The sequence below is a fragment of the Cydia strobilella genome, chromosome Z (genome assembly GCF_947568885.1).
Source record: "Cydia strobilella chromosome Z, ilCydStro3.1, whole genome shotgun sequence".
In the NCBI taxonomy this organism is placed as follows: Eukaryota; Metazoa; Arthropoda; class Insecta; order Lepidoptera; family Tortricidae; genus Cydia; species Cydia strobilella.
In genome coordinates, this window is record NC_086068.1 from 51,683,442 (window position 1) to 51,709,974 (window position 26,533).

The 26,533-nt window shown below is 36.1% G+C and overlaps 1 protein-coding gene across 1 annotated transcript in view; it reads right to left on the reverse strand.

Annotated features, from left to right (window-relative positions):
* Window positions 1-25,470, reverse strand: part of LOC134753983 (nose resistant to fluoxetine protein 6-like) — a 47,066-nt gene extending 21,596 nt beyond the window's left edge. Inside the window, exon 1 of the mRNA XM_063690027.1 lies at window positions 25,119-25,470. Within this exon, the coding sequence (XP_063546097.1) occupies window positions 25,119-25,380 (262 nt within the window). The 5' untranslated portion in view covers window positions 25,381-25,470. The remainder of the gene's footprint in view (window positions 1-25,118) is intronic.
* Window positions 25,471-26,533: the final 1,063 nt, after the last annotated feature.

Consider the following 26,533-nt stretch of genomic DNA (forward strand, 5'->3'; position numbering starts at 1 on the left):
TTTAATAGACCTAACACGTTATATCTCAAACGGATTAAGAAGCGTTTCGATTAAAGCTAGTGTGATTTTTTTCTGACCTCATTAGCAAATATACTATACAAAACCTTAACCAAATTAGACGCCTTAACCTTCCTCAAGAATCACACTATTCATAAGTAAAAACCGCATAAAAATCCGTTCAGTAGGTAGTTTTCACTGAAATTATTACAATTTTATTTACTTACCTCTCGCTTAATAGGTGTGACATAATTTTTAAGAAAAAAAAACCGACTTCAATGGGGGATGCCGCTGAAAGTTCACTTATTGTTGATGGTGCACTCTTAGATTCCAGACAATGAAATGAAAAAGACAGCATCTTTTGCCTAATTATGTAGAAAAGGAGGTAAAACCACCCACTTTTCTAGTAGCATTTCGTTTTTGTAAGGGTCGCAGTTCTAACCTAACCTAACCTACTTTTCTGATAGCATTTCGTTTCTGTAAGGGTCATAGCTCTAACCTAACCTAACCTACTTTTCTGATAGCAGTTCTGTTCTGTGAGAATCGCAGTTCAAAAGCCACCCACCCACCTAACCCACTTTTCTAGTAGCATTTCCGGGTCCGGGTCTGGGTCCGGATCCGAGTCCGGGTCCGTGTCCGGCTGTCCGGGTCCAAGTTTGGGTCAGAGTTAAGGTCCATGTTCAGACCCGGGTCCGGGTCCGAGTCCGGGTCCAAGTTTAGGTCTGGGTCCATAAGGAAGAAAACAAATCGCCAAACGTGAACTATGTGTCATTAAAGAGTTCCATTCTGATCATCATCAGCAGTTCCACTTCATCAAATGTCACTTTTTTAAATGTAAATGCTGGATTTGTTGATGAAAATACAAAAATCACTATATGTATGCCGTTCACATTTGAGGAGTTCCCTTGGTTCCTCGTGGGTCTCATCATCAGAACTCGAGCTTGACAAAAATATGTCTTAAAAACTTAAGTTGCTTAACAAACATAAAGAAGAGGACAAATCGCCAAACGTAAACTATGCGTCATTAAAGAGTTCCATTTTGATCATCATCAGCAGTTCAATTTCATCAAATGTCACTTTTTAAAATGGAAATGCTGGATTTGTTGATAAAAATACAAAAATCACTATATGTATGCCTTTCACATTTGAGGAGTTCCCTCGATTCCTCATGGATCCCATCATCAGAACTCGAACTTGACAAAAATGTTTCTTGAAAACCTAACTTGCTTAACAAACATAACGAAGAGGACAAATCGCCAAACGTGAACTATGCGTCATTGAAGACTTCCGTTCTGATCATCATCAGCAGTTCCACTTCATAAAATGACACTTTTTAAATGTAAGTGCTTGATTTGTTGATGAAAATACTAAAATCACTATATGTATGCCTTTAATATTTGAGGAGTTCCCTCGATTCCTCATGGATCCCATCATCAGAACTGCTTTTTGACAAAAACGGGACCAATCTGTATGTATATACTTATAATCAAAAAAATAATTTTCAAAATCGGTCCAGAAATGACGGAGTTATGGAGTAACAAACATAAAAAAAAAACATACAACCGAATTGAGAACCTCCTCCTTTGAAATCTTGAAGTCGGTTAAAAATACGGGCCAATAGTTGCAACCGCTGTTTGGCGCTGTCGTCGTGCACGGTCCCAATACTGGTTCTTTCTTTCTGTTGGTATTCGGTTTGACGGGGTGTTGACGCTTTTAAAATTTGGCTTGGCACCGACTTCAAACGTATCAGTTGCTAGCGCATATATATAACGGGATAAAATTTTATTTTATCATTTTTGAAGTCGGTTTTACTTTTTTTAAGATGAATTTTATTTTTCCGGTGTTAGTTTCATGTTTTTCTTATTTATTTATTTTAAAATTTAATTCAGGCTTTCGGATTCCGCTTAGTGTCAACGTCAAACGTTGGGGTTTCGTTAGGGTGACCGTGGCTTAAAAAAACTTAAAATTCACAACTTAATTTTCTAGACGGACCTATTTATGGGCGGTTTGCCCTTCGGGCATCTGAAGCTACCTAACAAACCTAACCTACCTATCTATTGATTTAGTGTGACGTCCGTGAAAACATTACACTTTGGGGGAAAAAGCGTAAGTAGGTTTGGTTTTAGGTGAATTTTAAGTTTTTATAAGCCACGGTCACCCTAACGAAACCCCAACGTTTGACGTCTAATTGTTGTGAAGGAAATGTTTTTTGAAAAGAAACAGTCCGACGAACTCCAGATTTGATGGACACCCCAGCGTTTTTCATAGTTTTGATGTGCAGCGCCACGCGTGGTAAATTAAAGAACTAATTCGACCAAAATGCCGCGGCAATATAATAAACGGCGGCGTTAATGCCATATGTTATTTTACATAATGCCGACTTTTTACTAATTGCCTTCGGAAATTTGGAAAACCGCTTCGCGTTTATAGAATGACGTCGCCGTTTGTACAAAACGCCTGCAACATATACATTCAAACACAAATAGTACATTTCGATGCTAGTGCGGAAAGTATGTCATTATAGTACCTGTTAAAAAAAATGTTTTTGTAGTTTAAAATAGTACATTTCCGGACGAGTATCGAACGACGTTTTTTTAATACAGTTGCGAAAAAATTATAAAAACAACAAGTAAGAAATAAAAACTTTGGAAACTTAAAACGCCTCTTAGTAGGTAGTGACAGGCGTTTCGGCAGCTATTCCGTTCCATTCAGACAACTTATTAAGAACGGTTTTTCAATATTCAATATTAAAAAATAAACGTGTTATAATGGTGATGAGGTAAGAAATGAAATTATAAAATATGTATATTTTTCGTATTCTTACATTAACAGTAGGTTTTAATGTTGATTAAGACGTTTAAAGGAAACTAATATTAACACTCATCAATAAGTAGTCATGAATTGGAACAAGTATAAATTTGAAAAAATTGGAAAAGTAAAAAGCACTAGTTCGCGAAAACCAACTTTCCGCACGCTAAACAGCTACGTTAAGTAGCACTTTTTGAGCAGTTGTATTAAAAATTAATTTTCTCCTCACTAGCTCGGAAAGCCGTCTTTTATCCTTTAAAACAAGCCGGTAAAAACGCATTTTATCCACTAGTGGGGAAAGTAATTTGACCTTGGACCTTGTTTAAGTAGCTTTTGACAGATAACAAAACGTAAAACGCTCATAATAATGGTTCAGTCGATATTAATTATCATTAGATAAATGGTTTGAGAATTTAATAAAAAAATACCAAATTTAGCTTTGTTAAATGATTTTAAGTCATACATCTTAAAATTCCATGAGAAACATTTGTTTTGTTTTTTTATAATTATGATGAATATAATTCTGAACGCACAAGTTGAGTCGATGCAATTTCAAAACACATCGTCAGAAATGTCAACAATGTCAACAAAAAATTTACATAATGTTATACTATATTGATGATGATATTGATGATTATGATTAACCTGATGATGATTATAATGTGTACAAATAAAGTCTTATTTTTTATGAGTTTTTTTTTTGCATGTTGCACTTTCCTCGCTATAGTGAGGTGAAAAGTTTCGTGTTACACACGGGTGCAAAAATGTATTTTGTATAACAAATAACTATTTCACCACACCAGCTGGTAATGATTGTTCAAAAACTGATAAGAAAGTTGCATTTTATTCACATGTGAGGCAGAGTAATCTAATGCAAATTTTGAGTTGTTTCCTTATGTTTGCTGGTAGAATTGACATTTAAATGATAATTTTGAATGATAAATATTTAGTAACATTCATTTCAAATTTATTTGCTTTGATTTTGTTTGATATTTTACTTAGTATTTTCCTTGTTGGTGTGGTGAAAAATGTTGTGTTTCACTCGGTGGCAAAATTTGTTAAACCCTCGTGCCTTGAAACCCTCGCAACGCTCAAGATTCCCCTTTTCGAACCACTCGCTACGCTCGTGGTTCAATTTTGGAATCATGCGCTTGCTCGGGTATCAATATTAGCACGAGAGGTTAAACAACAACTTTGCCCTCTTGTAAAACAAATATAACTATTAAAGACGCATTCACACCAAAATATCGTAGATGTGGTCACATTGTATTAAAATCGTAGTTACCTAAATAACTTGAATTCGATATCAGCGATGAGAAAATAGACCTCATATTAAAGTTAAAAGCTTTTTTTATCTCCATGAAATGCACGAATGGCATAAAAGCTTTCCAAATTGATGTACGAGGATTGTGCTAATGAATAATAAAATAACTACCTATACGTTTTATTTATTCTTGCAGTTAGTACACGACACAGAGGCTACAAAAAGTGGCTTCATATTTAAAAATGGAAGAAAATAATATATTGCACAGCAGACTAATTTGGTTGGGACGGAGATATTATACATAAAAGTAAAGGCACTTCACAATGCACACATCCTTTTATTGGATAATCCATTATATTCTGTAAAATAATATGGAAATGACATTAAATATTATGAATTGATTTTAATATGTGATATGATGTCTTTCCCATCACGGAACAATGGTGTTCCGGTGGAAGGTAGAGGCCCTTTTCACACTTTAATGAAATGTAAGGGGTACACCGACCGGATGCTGCCCTTGCCCGTGTCATGCCCCGCCAGGGTGTAAGGACTATTGAGAGTTGATGGAATCTAAAATGAACTAGGTTATTGGGTAAAAGCGATGGACTAAGTGCTGAGCTGCTGAGCTGTGGGTTAAAAAACCGGACGCCTGCCTAATAAAACGGTATGCAATTTTATTTCCGGCAGACGGTGACTCGCCCTCACAACACAAAATGGGCCCCACAAAAAGCGACATCTAGGATGGCTCAAGGGCAACACCGGTGTGAGCGGCTCAGGAGTGTGAGGTGTGCGCCGCTTTCTACCCATTGGCTGTTAACAGCCACTGCACTGTGCCAACTTGCGTGTTATGCATATTTGTACTTTACCCCTGGATCTTATAGCTCTAACGACTCCACTCTGGCCGGCCTGTCAAGGCAAGCCAGACGCAGAGAATCCTGTACCACCCACCCTCCTTGCGGGTAACAGAACTCGCCAGGAGCACTCGAGTACGTGGGGTCGCTACTCCCCAACAGCTCGCCACAAGCTACCCTGCGTTGACTGAATGCACTGGTAAAACCAGCGGGCGATGGGGTCGCCACATCCCTACGCCTTATGTGATATGATAATTGTTATTTTATTCTTATATTGTAATGCCTTGTATTACCTACTTTAATTTGACGATCATTACGAGATACCTATATGTATAGGTATAATAACCATATTGACATATTTTCTGTAATTATGCTATTATTTGACATTGTATATTTATTTCCCAATATTTATTAGACTGTGATGAATTTATTTTGGTACGTATTGTTGATATTTGATGATTTTTATCTGTATTGACATTTGTATATATATAATAAATAATTCACGATCATAATACATATTCATATAGATTAGCTTAAAATAATTTATATTGTAATTTAATATTGAGAAATAAATTTCCCCGGCTAGTAATGATACTAATGATGTAGTGTAGAACACTGACAAGTATGTAGGGAGGTTCTGGAATATCATTACCAAACTATAAAGGTCACTATTAGTAATGTCATTCCTATGACCCATAGTATAGTGTCTAGTCTGGATATGTAAACCAGTGCGGGTACCACCAGTTTGGCACTGACATAAAACGCTATCGAGAACGTAACTTACTTTCTATGCATCTCGCTCGTACTCGGATATTAGTGCGAGCAAGATGCATAGAAAGTAAATTACGTAGACGTTAGCGTATATGTTAGTTTTGACACTGTCAGTGACTCGTGGTACGGACTCAGCTTAAAGTTAAGTTCAACTTAACGTGAATATCTATCTAGTTTTAGTTTTAGAAAGGGCAAAATGTTTTTATAATGACTTTCCCACAGCCGCAATACCAGTCAATAGTAGTTGATGTTTACTTAAGCCGGGCAAATATTTGGCATTGTTAGGATGTCCGTCGTGTGACTTCGAAAATACTTCGCCTAGTAGCTTTAACGATATATGCGCCAATAGCCCTAATATTGCATGATGATGCACCCTGATATTGCATTATTAAGAAAAAAAATATACAATACAAATACAGTCCTAATCATTCGATTCATTTTACTATTTTAGTTCGTATAAAAGGTTATAAAAGGACTACGAATTTACTATATAAATACAAAACCGCAGGAAAATGAAATAAAATACATAAAATACCTACTAGAATACCTAGTTACTGTCCGCGCGCCAATTCCGTGCATTCGGAGGTCGAGGAAGTGGGGGGGGGGTGCGTCGCTCCCGTACGTACAAAATAACACCAGTCACCATCACTCTGTCATGACTCCCAACATTCCTCAGCCGTGCACGGAATTCGCGCCTGGACAGTACTTGAATTCCTTGATGCAGTAACGTAGGTGGTAGAGACTGAAGACAGACACACATACGGACAACAGAGACTGAGGGCGACACGTTTTCAGGTAGTTTCGATATTTTTATTTTATTATGCAAATAACGTCGGCAATTAATATGTAAGTACTGTCACTGGTATCATCACATATGTATAACAGGCGCAACATTTACCTAAGAGGACAATGTTTCTTAACCTTAGAGAAAAAAAAATATATAAAATAATATTAATATAAAAATAATTGCCGCTACAAATTATATTATTTACCTCAATAAACCCAACAAACTTTTTTATTATGTTAGATAAAACAATTGTTTGTTGTACCCAGTAATCTGATTAATTGATAATTCAGGCAGAAGACAGGGTAAAGTAAATTATAAGTTTCATTCCAAGCGATTTCTCTATTTTAGGAGGAGAGGATGAAATTTTTTATCCGTTTTTTCTGACAAACATATCAGTTGCTAGCGCACATATAAAAGGGATAGGTATCATTTTTTATTATCCTTTTTGAAGTCGGTTTTTTAAGGTTGTTGATTATAAATAATTAGGTACCTATATATATTATGAGAGCATATTGATGAGCCTTTAACCCTATCTATAGGTTTATGTACGAAATTACGAATATATGCCTATACCGTATTTTAATCGGTCAACTCATATATGGTAACATCACCTTGTTGTAGACGATTCCAAAACCAAAATAAATTAAACACGTTTGGAAATATAATAATCTTCTTTTCTATTGGACTTGAACCAAGTCTTGTGCGTGCTATTTCACAACACGATAGTAATTAAAAAACGCTGTAAACACCGCCACTGTCATGGTCGGACACTGCATGGCCCACATCGCGTTCGCGGGTGATCAGATCAATTATGATACACGTACTTGTGATTACTTAATTAATGGTGCGTTTTAAGTGTAATATAGTGTACGCGTATTAACGTAGGTCATTCGAATGATGACGCTGATAAAAAGATAATTTTACTGTCTACTAATTAGCTGCGCGTTAACAAAAATACCCCGGTTGTTCAATATATTCATATTATTATAGAAATGGCGCCAATACAAACTCTTTAAGTCGGAAGAAATAAATTGGGGCCAAAGAATGTTGTTTCGACAAAACCGTAGCGTAGGTGACACCTTGTCACTTTGTTCCAAACTGCGTAAAAATTCAAGCTCATGTCATTCAAACGCCAAGAACGTATTATAGCTTACTCAGAATGTGCTCAGGATAATAACTAAAGCATAGAAGCAGGGCAAAAATAAGAGCTTGGTAAAAGGTATCGTATTCACAAGACGCTATTACTTTTTGTCTATGAGTGAGTGAGACAACAATCGCAAGTTCTTTAGTTTTTTTTTCAGTATTGTCACAAGATGAACTGAGGAAAATGTCAAATGGTTGTTTTTGGTTGTCATTTAATCCATCCAAATAAAAATATATGTTCGTTATTTGACAGGTAGGTGTCAACTGTAACAACTTTACATAAGTCGTATTATTTTAGTTGAAATATTTCGCGGTCATCTCGCAGATTTTTAATTATAATATTTATATTCGTAAACGATTACCTGGAAAACGTGCCTAGATATTATTTGTTATGGTTCCAAGTTTCTTATCTCACAATGGCTTGCGTGATCGGAGGATGTAAATCACATACATCACGTAAAGAAAATTCGGAATAACGGGTAACCTTTCATCGGCGAGTTTCTATAAATTTTGATGATATTAATTTATAAGACCCAACCTAAACATAAAAATCAATATTAGCAGTATATCTAACTATCACCGTATTATATTCTAAATAGATTTTAACATGTATTTTCGGAATTTTCTGCGAACTATGAAAGGTTATGTTTTTCCGCATAGTGATGTGTATGTGTTTTTATCGACCTTAGAATAATAATATCGACATTCATAGCTTTGTTTAGTTAACACTACTTACTATTTAATACAATACTAACGACATACTTTCTTTAGTTAGGTACTTATTTATTGTCTTGTGACCTATCTGGTTTGTTACCTTTTATTTTTTCTTTTAGTACTATTTTATGTCGCACTGTATGACTAGGCACATAGTGATCAAGCACATGTAAACTGCCTTGTATATTTTATTACTATTATCTATGTGCCAAATTCATGTTTTTTATAAATAAAAGTGCGTAATTTATCGATATAATAAATCGACACGCTACATCCCTAGGTATTAACAAAACTTGTGATCAACTTATGACACCGTACGTAAATGAGAAATAACAAGCATATATACGCATCTCTTTTCGATACATTATCTAATTCGTAAGGAAGTAAAGGACGGGTATACATATTTGCGAAGCATTTTTGCCCGGCTTCTACTATGCTTTAGTTATTATTCTGAGTATGAGATGGTGATGAGTCGCGGAAGAGAAAAAGGAAATAAATATTTACTGTAAAACGTTTAATTAATCATAAATTATTAAGTTAATAAAAAAAGCAATTTCGTTTTTAAGTCATTCGATTAGTCAAACTGGGAGTTTGAGATGGCTTTTAGCTGCATCAGTTTATAAATTATGCATAAAGCAAACAAACCCAAAATGGCATTGTTAAAAGTAAACAAATAGCATAATTTCGACATTTGCCGGATATATTACACTGTGCTATTGATAGAAAGTAGGTATTCATAGCTCCTCTGCTGAAGCCGTTATTAGCTTACTATCTACTCATAAAAACTTAAAAATATGTGATTTTCAGTTCAAGAGATGCTAACCCCGTGAACTGGTATTAGTTAGTTACTAAATACATGGGTAGGTATTGAATATACAGAAAAAATCACGTTTTTTTTATATATCCGTAACAATAAAATATATTTTAGGAATTTATTTTCTGCCTATTTTCCTTATATGATATGACTTGTAGCATATAAGTCCTTATTCCTTGAAGATGCGTTAATAAGAACTATATTGTAACAAGTGACAAGATGCGAGCGTGATTGATGAAGACTCGCCCCTCACAAATAGCAGACTTGGGCGAAATATCTCCCCGAAGAGGCAATCAGTCTCACTCAGCCCACAATCCTGTTTTACCTATACCTTTTACCACATACTTACTCGTAAGTTTGGTTAATGATGCTAATGATCTTATATAGGTACACGCAAACATTAGTGAGGAAGGTGCAGGTTAAGATTTATTTAACTGTCGTGTACGCGCAGGTCAAACAAACTGTTAGCGACGGCTGCATGAATAATGAATTTAAGGTTGGCCTGGATTATGCTAAATTGGTTCAAAGTAGTGATGGGTTCTTGCCAGTAGGTATTATTTTTACAAGGTAGGTTTTTTTTTTAAATCTCCACGGGTTATTTTTAGGAGATTTTTGTATGTTACTCTAGCATAGCATCATATCATGCACTGTTGTACCTTCAAGCAAAGTCCAGCAAAAAGAATTCGTTTTACTCTGGGGGCAGTACTTTAGCAATTTTGGATAAACATTCGAACAATTTATATATGTTGTTATTTATTGGGAATTTCAGATAATGCAATTCGTCATTCATTATCTTATCTTATCATTCATTACATTAAACCTTTCATAAATATTTATTTAACCCCTCAAATCGACACAAATCATATAAATAGAAGGCCGGGAGTTCATACTTCCTTGCTGCACAATACTTACTTACCTACTTACTACATACTTAACTTCTGTGGCGCAAGAGGCAACGACCCGAAGTGGATCTTGGCCTCCGACACCAAAGACCGCCATGCTACTCTGTCCAAAGCCGTTTCTGTCCAGTCGACGGCGCCGAGTTCGCTGCGGTCTTTCTGCACTTCGTCCCTCCAGCGGTACCTAGGGCGTCCAGAGTAGTCCAGACGCTCATCGGCCACAATAGTTGCACAATATAGTTGTATTTATTCAAGTTAGGTGTAATAACGGGGTCCATGGTTATTTCCAGTGTTTTGGATTTTGAGAATTAAAGGGTTAAATAATACTTAATTCAGTCAACCTATGTAAGGTAACGGTGATGACCGTAGCATGGCATTCCTCCCACTTTACCGACAAGGGCACATCACATCACACTGGGTCAAAGCTTTGCTTATTTAGCTAAAGATTGTGTGATACTTTGTAATGGTGCGCATAAGTGGAACGAATCGCATTTTCACGCGTTACTAATGAAATTTGCGATTAATCCCTATCCCTTCCAGTGAAATTTCTATTTGGTTGATTAACTGATAAATGTTTCAAGTAGGTACCCGAAAATGTAAAAGCACATTGTTTACATTAATTTAACTACCTAAAGATACAACTAGGCATATAGCGGGCAATGAATGAATGATATATTCCCATTCAAGCTTACCGGTGACATAACTGGTCCAGTTTGAGTACCTTGCATGATATCATTGGAAAGTGTTCCTATAGAAACCGGTCTTGTATGAGGTTTGTCAGAATTATAACATTTTCACAAAATTATTTTTCCCCTCACTAGCTCGGAAAGCCGTCTTTTATCCTTTAAAACAAGCGGGGAAAAACGCATTTTATCCACTAGTGGGGAAAGTAATTTGACCTTGGATGGAGCGTGTTTAAGTAGCTTTTGACAGATAACAAAACGTAAAACGCTCATAATAATGGTTCGTTCGATATTAATTATCATTAAATAAATGATTTAATCTAATAAAAAATACCAAATTTAGCTTTATTTAATGATTTTAAGTCATAAACCTTAAATTCCATAAGAAACAGTTTTTTTAAATGATGTTGAATGTAATTCTGAACGCACGAGTCGATGCAATTTCAAAACGCATTGTCAGAAATGTCAACATTGTCAACAAAAAAATTCTCGCCGACTCCGACACGTAAAAATACACAACTTCCAGAGTTTTCTGTTATAATAGCGTATTATCGTAAAAAAATTAGTGATTTTATTGATGAAGATGATTAACGCCTGTGGATGTTGCACTTTCCTCGCTATAGTGAGGGGAAAAGTTTTGTGTTACTCACGGGTGCAAATGTATTTTACTTCTCGTGTGTTGAAACCGCTCGCTACGCTCAGGATTCTATTTTAGAACCACTCGCTTCGCTCGTGGTTCAACTATAGAATCCTTTCGCTTGCTCGTGTTTCAATTCCACACTCGCGGGTAAAATACAACTTTGCACCCTTGTATAACAAATAACTATAGTAAGTTAACACTTGTGAAATGGTTTTTAATATTTGTAAAGCCTGACCAGGAAGCTATTATTGTCATTTATATGGCAACAGTTCAGTATAGTCTGAACAATGTGAATTGGCAACTCGTTTGGCTTACATATACTTTTATTCACCATAATCAAAATCAGAACCCATTTATTTGGTGTCTACACTATTTTTATAGTCGGTACTTCTTTTTTGCCGTATAAAATTCATGTATTTTCTTACGTATCACACATAGGACAAAATCGTCTAATTGCATCTTCTTTTTTATTTTTGGTTTGCATAAAACCTCAGGAGGTACAACCTTCTCTCGTAATCTGCGTAATCGATGCCTCCGGTCAGGCTTTAGTTTTATCATTACATTGGGCTGAAAAGAGGTTTATGACTCACGATGCGGGAACGATTTGTATAAGAAGTCACTCTGAATGGAGCGCACTACAAGTTTGTGACCGCCTCACAGATAGGCGGTTTTCTGTGGACCGCCTATATCAGGCCACTTATATAAAAACACCTGTACTTGTATGATAGGTAACTATTATCATTCAAATACGTAAGTAGATAAAGCCTGACCAGAAATATATGATCATGCGCCATGTTACGGAATTTCATTGGAACTAATTTCTTACACTGGCAATAATTTTAATGATAGGTTGTCACTGTTGTCAGGACGAGTGAAGAATGACATTTCCGCACGTGTATCGAACGACGTTTTTTAATACAATTGCGAAAAAATAAGAAAAGCAACAAAAGCAAACAAGAAATGGAATTTGAAACTTTTATATTATTCATTCTGTGACATCATTGACATTGACATTATGAAGAGGTGTTTTTCTAGCTTTTATTCGACTAGAATAGATTTTGTTATTATTATTGAACCCACTTCAATGAAAGTTTTTTTTCAAATGCATGTTTAATAAGACAGAAACAATTGTAAATATTAAAACATTGTACTATTATTACCTAAATATCGTTATTTACGATTATTTGTGTATCGTATATTTATAAAAACAATATTGAATGTATCGAATGCCTTTGGAAACTTAAAACATTCTTGCAGCAAGAAAATACGCCTCTTCTTTAACAGGCGTTCCGTTCCATTCAGACAACTTATTAAGAACGGTTTTTCAACATTAAAAAATAAACGTGTTATAATACTTATAATGATGAAGAGGTAAGTAATAAAATATGAAATATGCATTTTTTTTGTATTCTTACATTAACAGTGGGTTTTTATGTTAATCACGACGTTTAAAAGAAACTAATATTAACACTCATCAATAAGTAGTCATGAATTGGAACAAGTAAAAATTTAAAAAAATTGGAAAAGTAAAAAGCACTAGTTCGCTAAAACCAACTTTCCGCACGCTAAACAGCCACGAAAAGTAGCACTTTTTGAGCAACTGTATTAAAAAATATATTTTTGCCTTTCAATTGTTTAAATTTACAAGTAACAAAAGAGATAAAACAAATACAACAGAACAAAAGTGGTGAAGTTTACTTTGTTAAGGTGAAAGTTTCCGCAGTTGACCATGGAGTGATCGTGCCTAACTACATAGTTGGGAGTTTATACTGTGCACTAAGGGAATTACATATATTAAGGAAAATAAATAACGAGATAGCTACAAGAATATAACCACACGCACAATTGTAATATGGGACAGCGAAGAAATTCATTACAACAACAACTATATACATATTTACAGACGCGTTGGGTGACCATGTATAAAGGACAGAAAAAACAGGTATACATTATTATTGACTTGGCTATATGTAAAATACGTAACTATGACTAAAATTATATTACATTATATTCTATTAAAATTATATTAAAAGCAACTTGTGTCATGTCGTAATGCCTCCTGTGACTGCTGGGGTTGAAGTACAAGTATTTTAAGTTTGGTTTTAAAACTTGTTAAACTTTGTAGGTTCCTGATTGGAGGGGGAATAATGTTCCAGCTCTTGGTTGCTACATACCTAAAGCTCCCACGAAAAGCCACCAAATAAATTCCAATCCCCGTGGCGCACGCTGCAGCGCATTCCGGACCTTCCCATGTGCGGGCCCGGATCCGGAACAGCGAAGTCGAACTCCTTCCTATATCGGTCCCGGATCCGGAACACTGAAGCTGGCCATTACCAGTGCTGCGCGCTACCACTAAGGGAAGTGATCCTTAACTAAGGATTTGTTTCGCAGTTTTTGTTAATCTGTGTCGGCTCAGTTAAAAAGGACTCACGGCCTTGATGAACTTATTTTAACTTTATCTTTCTACTACTTTCTAACCTACCTAACCCTTCTACATGCGACGCAAAACGTCACAATAATATAATATAAAGCTTGCATAGTAAATAGTAAGCAGCTTAAAAATTATAAATCTATTAAATATACTCGTGGATACTCGTACCTATCAGCTAAAAGGTTAAGTAGTCTTCAAATGATCCACAAAATCTTTCTTTTCTGGAGATTAGGTTATGTTAATGTGAGGGTTCCTAGCAGGGACCGGACAACCCTTTCCGCGATAAAACCCTTTCAATGGGCGACACTTTAACACGGCTAACACATTGAAAGACTTTCCCTTTTGAACTGCAAGCCCATTCATACCCTTACCTTTGACTAACCCTTACCGAAAAGCTAACAAAAAATAAGGCTAGCTCTTAATAAGGGTTACCCTTATCTTTAAGCGCTTTTTATAAAGGTTTCCCTTTGCGTGAAAGAGACAGGATTAGTATATATCTACGGTAGTGTATGAAAAGGAAAGAAAATACGTGCCTAGTCAAAGAACGCCGCCGTCGCCGCCAACGATCGCTCGGATTCGAAGTAATGTGTGCTTTATGAACAAGGTAGACGACTTAAATTAGCACGCTTATATGCTAAAAGGGAAGCCCTTTATAAGGCTAACCCTTATAAGCAATATGCAAGGTGTTGGTGAGCGGATGATAAGGGTTTTGTAAGGGTATTTGGGCTACCGATTACTCAAATGTGGTAGATTTATATAAGGGTTTTTAAAACCAAAACAAAGGGTTTCGTGGGTGGCATCTGGTGAGTTAAGCCTTATGCAATACCCTTATAAAACCCCGATAAGGGATAGCGGGCCGGTCCCTGGTTCCTAGATCCCCCCATTCATGACACTTAGCAATGTTAGCATGCCTCTTACTCTTATAAATGAAATCAGTTTTGTCTCTTTGAATACTAAGTCAAAGTTTAAGTTTGTCGAGTTTATCAGATAAATAATTACATCTTCCTGGCGTTGTCAAGACTTATTGTCACGGCTCATGGGAGCCGGACTCCAAATTGGCAACTAATCCTAAGAATTGCCGTAGGCATCAGTTTTTACACAAGCGTTACGAAAACTACGTCTTATTAGGAATAGTCCGGTCTCCAAATATCAAAGAATATATCGTACATAAGTTCCGAAAAACTCATTGGTACGAACCAGAGTTGGGAACAGCGACTCCCGAATAGAGAGTCGCACGCTCTTAACGCTAAGCTACCAACTCTTCAATAACGTCAGAAGTAATAAAAGTTATATTATTTAACGTGTGTGTAGTATGTATGTGCGTAGGTATGTGGTTATTTAATATGTACTACCAAAGTACACTTATTCCATTTACTCCAGCCATTGACGGTCCGCTAATATGGTGGAATAGAAATACATCAATTACCGCCACCATAAACTGTTTATTTAGTTGTCCTTGCCTCCCGCTTGAACCACATATGAGATGACACCCTTGTAACTCAGCCCTAATTAAGGGAATGTATCAACTAGCAGCGCCATCTATCGCGCCACTCAAGTACTAATGTCGCCCGGTTGCTAGCGCTCGGCTGCTTTTTCGTCAGTACGCTTTTGTAACTCACCCGAGCAACATGTTTACAAAGCAAGTTTAAAATATCGAGAAATTTCAAATCGTGAAAATGTTTTGAATACCTTCGTTTTTGTGGACCTGGCTTAGGATATTGTGCTTGATTATAGTTTTTACTAATTGTATGTATGCACTAATAAAAATATTATTTATTATTATTTGCAAAGAAAAAATCCGCCCTTATTAGTACAAAACTAATGTAACAAACTGTTTTCAAAATGAAGTGTGTAGGATTATTGCATAAATATTTACTAATAACCTGAACGCGCTCCCATCGCGCAATCTTGGCACTGCGTTAGAGCCAAATGCTCTGCAAATCGCGGTTTGCCTTCGTCTGGGCATGAAAATTTGTGAGGCCCATGCGTGCAGTCGCTGCGCCCAACCGGTGGACACTCTAGGACGGCATGGCCTGCACTGCAGGATGAGCGCTGGTCGTTTCTACAGACATTCCACCCTGAATATTTTAATCCGCCGCGCCCTCAGCACCGCCGGTCTTCCCGCGACGTTGGAGCCGTCGGGCCTCTCGGCGGCTGACGACACTCTTCTTCTGACGGCTGCACTCTCGTGCCATGGAGCCTGGGTCGCCCCTTGGCATGGGACGCTACCTGCGTCGACACGCTGGCCCCGTCCCACGTGGAGGGGTCTGCTCGGAAGCCTGGGAAGGCCGCGGACCAGGCACAGACACTGAAGCGCCGCAAGTATGCGTTCTTAACGAACGAATACGATTTTGCGGCGCTTGCGGTGGAAACGTTCGGTCCGTGGTCAACCGATACTAAAAAGTTTGTTAAAGAGGTGTCGGTTCGACTAGTAGGCGTCTCAGGCTACCATAGGGCGGCTTCCTTCTTTGCGCAGAGGCTGGGCCTGGCGATTCAGAGGGGGAATGCCACCAGCATTTTGGGGAGTTTTCCGGAAGCGGGGGACTTAAGGGAGATTTTTTATATTTTGTTTTTAATTTGTATTGTTTTAGTTTTAGCTCGTCTAGGTTTAATTAGTAATAATTAGTTTTAAGTTTAGATTTTTTTTATGTGTTGTACTTATTAATGTGTGTTGACTAAATAAATAAAATCTTATTATAACCTCCGACACAAACATAAATGGCCCTGTGATGTAGGACAATGCCTGAGACATCTATTTCTTAGACGGCCGGCTACGAGGGGATCGGATACCGGTATCTTTTGTATGGGAACGAAATAGTAGATTGTACAACAAGGGCATATAGCGATCCATTTTTATCCGAGGCAATTTATTGGTTCGAGCGCAGCGAGAAAATATCCAATATTGTAGCCGGTCGGTAGCACGCCGGTCGGGGGCGCCCCGGCAGGACTGGCAGTTTGTATGGCAGATTATGGACTTTATTGCTAAGTCAATAAGGGTCGTAATAGATGATTTTACTTTATGCTCTAGAACATAATAAGCAACTTTATGTCGTCTACGCACGACTTAAAGTCGAACTTTACGAGCATGAGAAGTGAAAACGGTATTTTTTCGTTCTTTATTACTTATTTCATTTCTAATTTGGCAAGCTAATAATACGAAGTCTTTCCCTAAAAACACAACTGAGTCCTACATTTCGAGTATAAAATAATTCGAAATATATGGTTATTTCGAAGTTTTTGCCAAAAACCGGTTCCGATCCATGGCGCCGAGGCGTTTATATGCGCTATATATAACAAAGTGGCAGTAATTAAGTTCTGTTTCCCTTAATTATGATACGCCAAGACTTAATTATTTTAACAATAGAAATCTTCTTATCTTAACAATAGATAAGTATATTTTTAGTAAATGCGCAAGTGTTAAAAGTCAATTAAAAAATAAAGTCTAAAAGAATAATGGGTAAAATTTTACGAGTAAAACATAGTTTAGATGTATTTAGCAACCAACTCACCAACTTTTAGTGTATTGCTAGACATGGTACCTTTTGCATTCCTAAAAAATGACCCAAAACGATACCGCTGGCTTAGCTACTTCTAATAATAATGGCTTGCCATAACTTATAGGTACTAACTAATACATTAAATACAGGAATTTCTTTGCAATTGACCATCGCATGAGTCGCATGCCTTTGTGCCAAGTAACATAAAGCATCTGTTTACAGGACATTATTTAGGTACATAGGTAAGATACCCTTTGTGCGACATTAGACTAATACATATATCGCTGGTAGTATAGACACAGTATTATTTATAATAATGAAATTATTAATGCAAAAACTCCTACAGCGAGGCCGCTTCGACATCAACGGCTTTTGGTTCGTGACCAAGGATTTATGATCGGTCGGTGGGTTTCACTTACAAGAAGCAATTTATATTGAAATGTATGCATGGGTTTACAATTACAATTACAAGGGCAGAAATAATTGTAGTTTAAATGTATGTACTCGTAGGTAATTTTGACATGCATCTTATATATTTTTAATATGTGGTTACCAGTCAAACAATAGTTTTTTAGCTAGATTATCATCCACTCGATCGATCATCTATCCACTGCCATACGTCGTCACATTATTCCAAACCAACATGGTTTTCTTAAGGGCCGGAGTGTTGAGTCCAATCTGATATCCTACACGGAGATCTTATTGGACGCACTAGATAATAACTATCGGGTGGACGCTGTGTATACCGATTTTGCCAAGGCCTTCGATAAGGTTTGTCATGAGCGCTTACTGCTGAAGCTCTGGCATATCGGTATACACGGTGACCTTTTCCGATGGATAAAATCTTACATTGAGAATCGTTCGCAGGCTGTGGCAGTGGGTGGATATACTTCTCAGTACAGGCCTATCACATCTGGTGTTCCACAAGGGTCTCATCTGGGGCCTTTATTATTTATCATCTACATCAATGATATCTCTGCATGTATAAAAAAGTCAAACTTACTTTTATATGCTGACGATGCAAAGATATTTAGAGTCATTCGTAATGTGGATGATTGTAAAGCCTTACAGGATGACTTGGATCTTTTTGAGACTTATTGCATTGATAATAAGTTGTCCATAAATCCGGACAAATGTTTCTTTATAAGTTTTAGCAGAAAAAGGAGTAGTATTAATTTTGACTATAAACTTTGTAATAAAAATTTAAGTCGTGTTCACCAGATTCGAGACCTCGGTGTCATAATGGACTCAAAACTCACTTTTGTACCTCACATTGATGACATGTTAAGTAAAGCATTTAAGCAGTTAGGATTTATATTACGCGTAGGTAAACCGTTTAAGAGACTTTTAACTTATAAGGTACTGTTTAACAGTTATGTTCGTAGTCGTTTGGAATTTGCAAGCGCTGTGTGGAGCCCACAGTATAAAATACATAGTGATAGGATAGAGAGAGTTCAAAAAAAGTTTGCTAAGACAATACAATACAGGATTAGAAAAAAAAATCAGATTACGTCACCACAATGAGAGCACACAATATAACATCCCTTAGTTATCGCCGAGAACGTACCGATATCTTAACCCTTTATAAAATTATTAACAATATTATTGATTCTCCGTTTTTATTACATTCACTATCCTTCAGAGTTCCTCGACGTTGTGAACGCGCTTGCAGGAAAAAACCCCTCTTTTACATCCCCCGTAGTCGGACTGCTTACGCGAAAAATTGTTTTGTTAGAAGGGCATGCAGGTTGTACAACGAAAAATTTCTGAATCTCGATATTTTCTGCGAGAAACTTAATAGATTTAAAACACTATCCATGCAGTGTAATAACCCAGATCATTAGTTTGGCGCTATTAGGAAAAAAATCTCAGTATTGAACGTTAATAAGTAATAAGAATAGTAAAACCTTTTTAGTATTCAGTTTATATACAATTTAATTGTTAACACCCTGATACTCTTGCATCTTTTTTTTTTCTCATTATTGTTGTTATTGTTTTTGTTCTTGTTTGCACAAATAGCTCTGTTTTACTCTGTAGAAACTTTATTAAACATGATGTTAAAATATTTTCATTAAGGAAACTGTAAGTCTAGCTTTAAGAAAATTTCCAGTGTTATGTATAACTATAGAAGACTGTTTGTTTCTTAAATAAATAAATAAAATAAAAAATAAATAGATTATAACTAGTTGAGATTTCGTTTAACAACCGAGCGAACAAGTTCCATAAAGCGTTGCACATGCTCACTGTATATCTGCAACACGTAAGTAAGTAGGTACTTACACCTACTTATAACAGGTCGTGTCGTGGCCGTGGCTAGAAATAATATCAACTTAAGTGAAAATGAGGAAAGTAGACATATGGTAGTTATCACTCCGACGAATCGAAAAGCTTGCGCTACTGCGATCTACTGGTCGTACAACCGAATCATAGACATTTCTATTTACAGTATATACAAGTAGTTATAGATGCGCCACCGAGCTACCGGGGGTAAGATAAAGAATATTCATATAAAATTTGAGCAGCATAGCATTTTTTCTCTTTCACTCTTATAAATTTCGGTATTTCGCCATCGCCTCCTACCTATGATGCCACCCGGTCGGTGATAAGGACAAAGCATGGCACTATTTTCTCTTTCCTCTTTAGGAATCGCAATAAGACTATCTTTCTCTATCAAAGAGCGTCAGGCCCTTGAACCGAATTGATAACCTCCTCCTTTTGAGATTTAAAAGTCGGTTAAGAAAAAGTTTATTATGCGCGATTGAAGTAAAACTTCTTTGACGACAACACTTGACGATGACGTTCAGCGCTATGTTGGCACTTTGACGTGTGTCCTATTGTGCGTGTGACAAGTAACAGTGTAGTGCTACTGAACGTTACTTCCGTCAGAAAAAAAATCTTACCCTCTAGTCGCGCCTAAAGAAGTTTTACTTCAAAAACATACAACCGAATTGATAACCTTCTTCTTTTGAGATTTGGAAGTCGGTTAAAAACACAATTTGACCGAATCATAAGTATAACGTGACGTTTTAGGTCGAGCGCTTGACCATTAAGCTAAATATGTATATATAATATAGGACATACATTTTCATTTTTAACTTTATGATATTTAATAATGATTTGATACGAATAGAATAATGATTTTATATTTGATTGGTATATTATTTTAAAGGAAGGAATGCGGTCCTAATAAGCATCAGCAGGTTTCTACAAAATATTACGACCAAATTTACACATATTTAACAGTAAATAAAATTTGAAGATATTATTGTCTTCGGTTACCGCGATAGCTACTCATGAAATAAAATTCAACTGACTGATGTCACCCGTTGACCACGAACGCTGTAAAGGGTTCGGAACGTCGGGATGTATTATAAATACAATATACGCGATATAATCCGTTTTCATAGTTTTATTTCAAAATTTGAAGTTTTTAACGATACCTTTTTATTACCCTACACCTACACTCAACAATTTAAATCAATCATAAGTGGCTCTGTAACGATCGATGATACCCATAATGCTTGCTAAATATTCTTACTTTCACTCACACTTTTCTAAAATAAGAATCTTTTCTACATATTGTATTACGTCTACGCTCGAGTATTTGCTTTCCTAATATTTGACAAACGGTAAGCTAAACCTTGGCTCATGGCTATTTACATTAATAGACTAATAGTACATTATTACTCGTACAGAGGCCGTGAAGTAAAGGGGTTGCTGGCCGAATAGAATAGAGGAACGAACGTAATCCTAAGGCCGGCAACCCCTTTTCACGCCGAGGTATGTATAGTGCTTTTCTCAAACATGCAATGAAATAAATAAATAAAACTCCACGAAATCAGTGTTATTTATAGACAAATTAAAAGTAAACTACACACAAAATATAACTAACACGTATATCTTTATTACACGTATATTTTGCACGTGTCGTGTATTGTTATTACCCGTATATTTATATTTACCTATCTGATTTTTTCGCCTTGAATCCGTCTAACTGTCGTTTTCGCCACATAACTACGAGTAAGTTTATCTTTCATGTTGATTTTATGTTTCACATGGGTACATAAGCATGGAGCATAATTCCCACAGTGTTGACGATTTTATAGTTACTTTCAGTTCTTTAAAATATGCCACAAAAACTGTTTTTGATAAACTGTAGGCATTTTTATATAAAATATAAAATTGCTATAAGCCATACTTTTGACTTGGCGGTAGCAAGTTATTTATACTGATAATTCCAACTCCTACGATTACAATTAATATGAATTTAATTTTTTCTTCGGTATTTTCGTTGGCACATTAAATAACAAAATCAACAACGCACAATAAATCCAATGAAACTCAATTACAGAATGAAACATTTACAACTTTGCCTCCATAACAATTAAAAAAAAATATCTACGCGTGTTTGAGTAGACATTTTTACCGCTAACATTAAAATATTTTGAATGTTTATTCGTGTAGTTAAATTTGTAATTTAGAAATATTGAATTTTGTTAATAATGTCTTATTTATTACGTTTATTTTCTCATTTTTTTTATGACTCTTAGTCGATATAATTATCGTGAACAACGTTTAAGAATGGACTTAGATTTTAAAGAATTATAAATATGTTAGGACTGCCACTTGGTAAAGCATGATTCCATTGCCTAAACCACTCTTCGAGGCAGTAAACAAAGTCGGGCAAAAATACTCTCATATAAGTTATAGAATAACTAAATGATTTTAAGTAAGGTAAATAAGAAGAAGACCTTACAAAACACGACCGTCTACAGAGAACTCTTGTGTTTATGTTTCTACGTACGAGGTGCCTATAATACTTGAACATGGTCGGTAGGGCAATGTTTTCCTCTTTCTGCCCTACCGATCGTCTCTAAGTGGCGAATTAACTAGTTAAATGTCTCTATGAAAATACTTTTTAATTCTGAAGGATTATGACATTGCCTTAAAGGATATTTTTGCTGTTATTTTTTTTTTTAAGTTTCTGAAAACAAACTTTAAAAAAAAATATTTCTCGAAAACTAAGGATTTGACTAGTGAGGGTTTCATATTTGTATTAAATATCCATGATGCTATATATTACTTTGAGCGATGTCCGATTTTTAGGTGAAATCCCACACTGTGTATCGTTACATAATTAGAGCTCTTAGTCGAGTATCGCGATTAACCTTTTCGACGCCGTGTCAAACACAAAAGCAGTCATCCAGACGCCACGTCACCGAAGTGTCAAAACTGAAATTGAACTTTATGCACATGCACGTAGGTCTATGTTGCTCTGTGGTCTATGACCGATTGATCGGTCTTTGGTGATTAACTAAACTATTTTTTTTATTGCTATTACAAATTCGATAGACCAGCGTGTAGTGTGTAAATAAAAACAGTATTTTTTTGGGAAAATATTACAAATCGTAAAAAACACTGTTTCTTTTTCTTAGGTTCGTAACCACACAATTACCCAGCTGGATACCCAATTTCAACTTTCTAGGTCTTCTGGAAATGGGTTAGGTTTTTGATATTAGGTCTGTAAGTTAGAGAGAAAAATCACGATTTTCTAGATGTTTGTGTCTTTACTAATAACCGGTTAAAGGAACCGGTATTCATGAAAGGTGTTCTAGTTAACGTTAAGGGTCAAGACCCTGTCAAGCCACGTCTTGTGAAATGAACGAAATTTTATGTTTATGTTGAGTAGATTTTGAGTTACGTAGGGGTCAAAAGTGGCTCCAAATGGTTCGTGTAATATAACACGGCCGCTGCGTCGCCAGTTCTCTTCTTTTAAACTTGTATGTATCCGTATACGTAAGTTACGATTGTACAGCTAGCAGTCTTCATCTAGCATATCTACAGTAAAGTCGATGAGTCGGGCACAGACTACGGATCTGAAACCCAGTTCCCTCGATATGCTTATGACAAGATTTGATATGACAAATGACTCGTGTGTCAGCATGTTCGATGGCACCGATCCTTCAGCTGACCCAGTTGCTCGGCGTTTCATTCGCCGGCTGCGGACTTCCATGGTTTTTGTTTCATTACAATTATGTAACCTTCCACAAAGAAACGCTACACGCATATCGCGATTATAAAACAAGTCAATTAATCTACGCCGACTCTATTACTATTTAGTGTACGCGTAGATAAACATTGGCTTATGCTCTTTAGAATCTAAGGTTTGTTATGTATTATTCAGAAAAAGTAAAAGCACAGCGTAATAAAAGGCGTGCATTCAAAAAAAACCAATTCATCAAAATGATAAGTAATTCAGTATTTTTTCATTTCTCATGCTCTGAAACAGGGTCATTGTTATTCTAAAAAGTGTCCAGAAAGTGATATGTTTTTGCACTATAGCATCTTACTTTTCAAGTACGATTTTTTATTTTTTTTACGATAAGCATTTGAAAGGGTCTAGCAGGCTAAGCGAACAAGAAGTGCCCCCAACGACGGATTTGTTCATTCTTTCAGGTGGTGCACTAGCAGGTCCTAAGAACACTCTATGCGTCAGTCCTCGATCTTCTTTTGTTTTCGAGTTATTCAGGACAATGTAAAATAATCAGCGTATCATTGAAAATGTCATATTTTGTAAATTGTTTAAGTTAGATTAACCAAATAAAATTATATTTGACAATAATAAAATAGACTAAAAACTATATTTTTAACCTGCTTCAAGTCATTATAAAAAAAAATGTTTTTCTTCTAATTTTTTTTTAACTTTTCATGAAGGGTAAAAACACATAAACACCTACAATAAAATATGCTTGAGTAGCCACTAATACTACTAGCATATACAAATAAAGTACCAGTGCAGTGTGAAGATAAGTTAGTATGTAGGTATACAATCTCTTCTAATAAACCTATTTATAATGCATTGACGATGACATGTCAAGATTGATAACATTTGACACATAATATTATCTGCATTTGTTTTTTGCATTTTGTGTTGGAAAATGGATAACACTGGATAAAATGGATTACAAATACCTTCTTTCAAATAAATAAAAAAATGTTGAAATCGGTTCACATGATAAAGAATTAAGTATCCTTGCAAAACCAACATACATGCAGGTCGCGCAAATTAGTTATCCAATTTGCCGATAGATGGCGCTGTACACAATTATGCTTAGTATACTTCTGGCCAAGTCATTCGTGATTCTATTTACATGAGAAAATTGAAAGTTTGTACAGAACCCTCGGTGCACGAGTTAAACAAACTCGCACTTGACCGGGTTTTTTTTACATTAGTTGAAACAAGTGCTTGTAATATGGCACTATCTTTAACACTATTAATTGACTGTTGAAAGACCTTCTGCCATTTAATAGTGTGAACGATGGTGTACAGAAAAGTAAACATTATTAATCAGTTTATGGACATTTTGGATACAACATACCCAGAACTGAAGTTGAAGATCGCGCTGAGTCGCGTTTATAGATTTGTGCTGCCGTAGTGTCGAATTTCGGCACTACGGCAGCACAAATCTATAAACGCGATTTTCAAAACGATTTGATTTAGTGTCCGTGAAAATATTACAAATAATTGAAGAATACATTTAGTTCCGCATTTTTCGCATGGCAGGCAGTAAAATTACACCTGAATGCCTTCGCTTCGAGCTTCCGTATATTATTACAAAACAGACCTTCTTGGAAAAAATGGGGGTATATTCAGAGATGGAAAATATAATGCCAATATTCATGCAATACATATTGCGACGAATGTCGTCATTTTATGCAAATGGGCCGCGCTGATATTGGACTCATATTCTGCACATTACATTGCAAGTTTTCCAAGAATAGCCGATTTATAGTTTACTTGTAAGTGTAAATTACTCACTTTTAGAAGCCCACACTTTGCCATCATTTAAAGCCGCAAAATAGGACTTGAGGTCGTCCTTGCACTGTGGAGGCAGGGCGATGCCTTCTTTGTCCACATACGCCGGCCAGTCGTGGTGGTCCATCAGAGTCCGGAGCCACGCCATCCGGGATTGTCCGCTGGTCACCTCCGTGATGTTCACGTTCGCACCCACCACACTCACAAGCACTAGGATCGGCACGATTATCATTGTCCTGGTTGCACGATAAAGTTTAAGGCACATCCTGGTGAATCAGTATTTGAGCATCATCCACTTCACGGTCAATTGCGACCTTGGACAGGTACTTGGAGGATAATGAACTGAAAAAAGAAAAAAAAACACATTCAAAATCTATTCAAAAATGGACACATGTGGTTCTGCATATTGAGTAGGTAGAATTGAGGATTTTCAAGTCTTGCGATAACTTTTGGCATGATAATAAAATTGACATACAAATTTGTACATTGAAACAGAATTTTTAATATTACCCGAAATAATCGTGTTTCTACGAAATACGAGTGATTTCTACTGGAATATTATCAGGTGCGTGTGGGAATGGGATTTTTTGGTTTTACATTGAAACAGAATTTTTAATATTACCCGAAATAATCGTGTTTCTACGAAATACGAGTGATTTCTACTGGAATATTATCAGGTGCGTGTGGGAATGGGATTTTTTGGTTTTACTGACTGTAATATCAGTACTTAATACTTATGTTAGTCTATTTAAGTAGTATGTATGTACATATCGATTCGTATTTGTACGGCAAGCAACATCTGTGCTGTGCCTGATGTCAGCAGCAAAGAGTACAACACAACGACAAACAAGAAGAAGAAAAGACATATCTATTATACTCAAGTTTCCTATTTACCCGTTTACGGGAAGGTTATATGATACGGCACCGTTAGATTGTACACTCGTTAGTTAATCTAACATAGGTTAGGTTAAGTAGTTTGTAATCTTCCTACCGTCCGTTTATAATAATAAAATTTAACTAGGGAGATAAGTTGAATCATCTAATTGTTAACATTTCATTAAATTTGGCAGTTACAATTAATATGTACAGTTACAGTTGATATGTAGTAGTAGTAGTAGTAAAGCTCTTTATTGTACAAAAAGAAACAAAACAGGATAAAACATGCATCATTTATACAAATGCGAACTTCTCTCTTTTTTTTTTTTTTTTTTTATTACAAAAAGGCAAGCACTTGACCGCAATCTCACCTGATGGTAAGTGCCGATGCAGTCTAGGATGGATCATGCTTACCTAAAAGATGTCTATTCACTCTTGATTTAAAAAGATCATTTAAAAAGATCATCATCATCATCATCTTTCCCCTCCGAAAGCCATAACTTTTTAAATTCGCCTTTAGCCATGTGACCGATTGACACTTT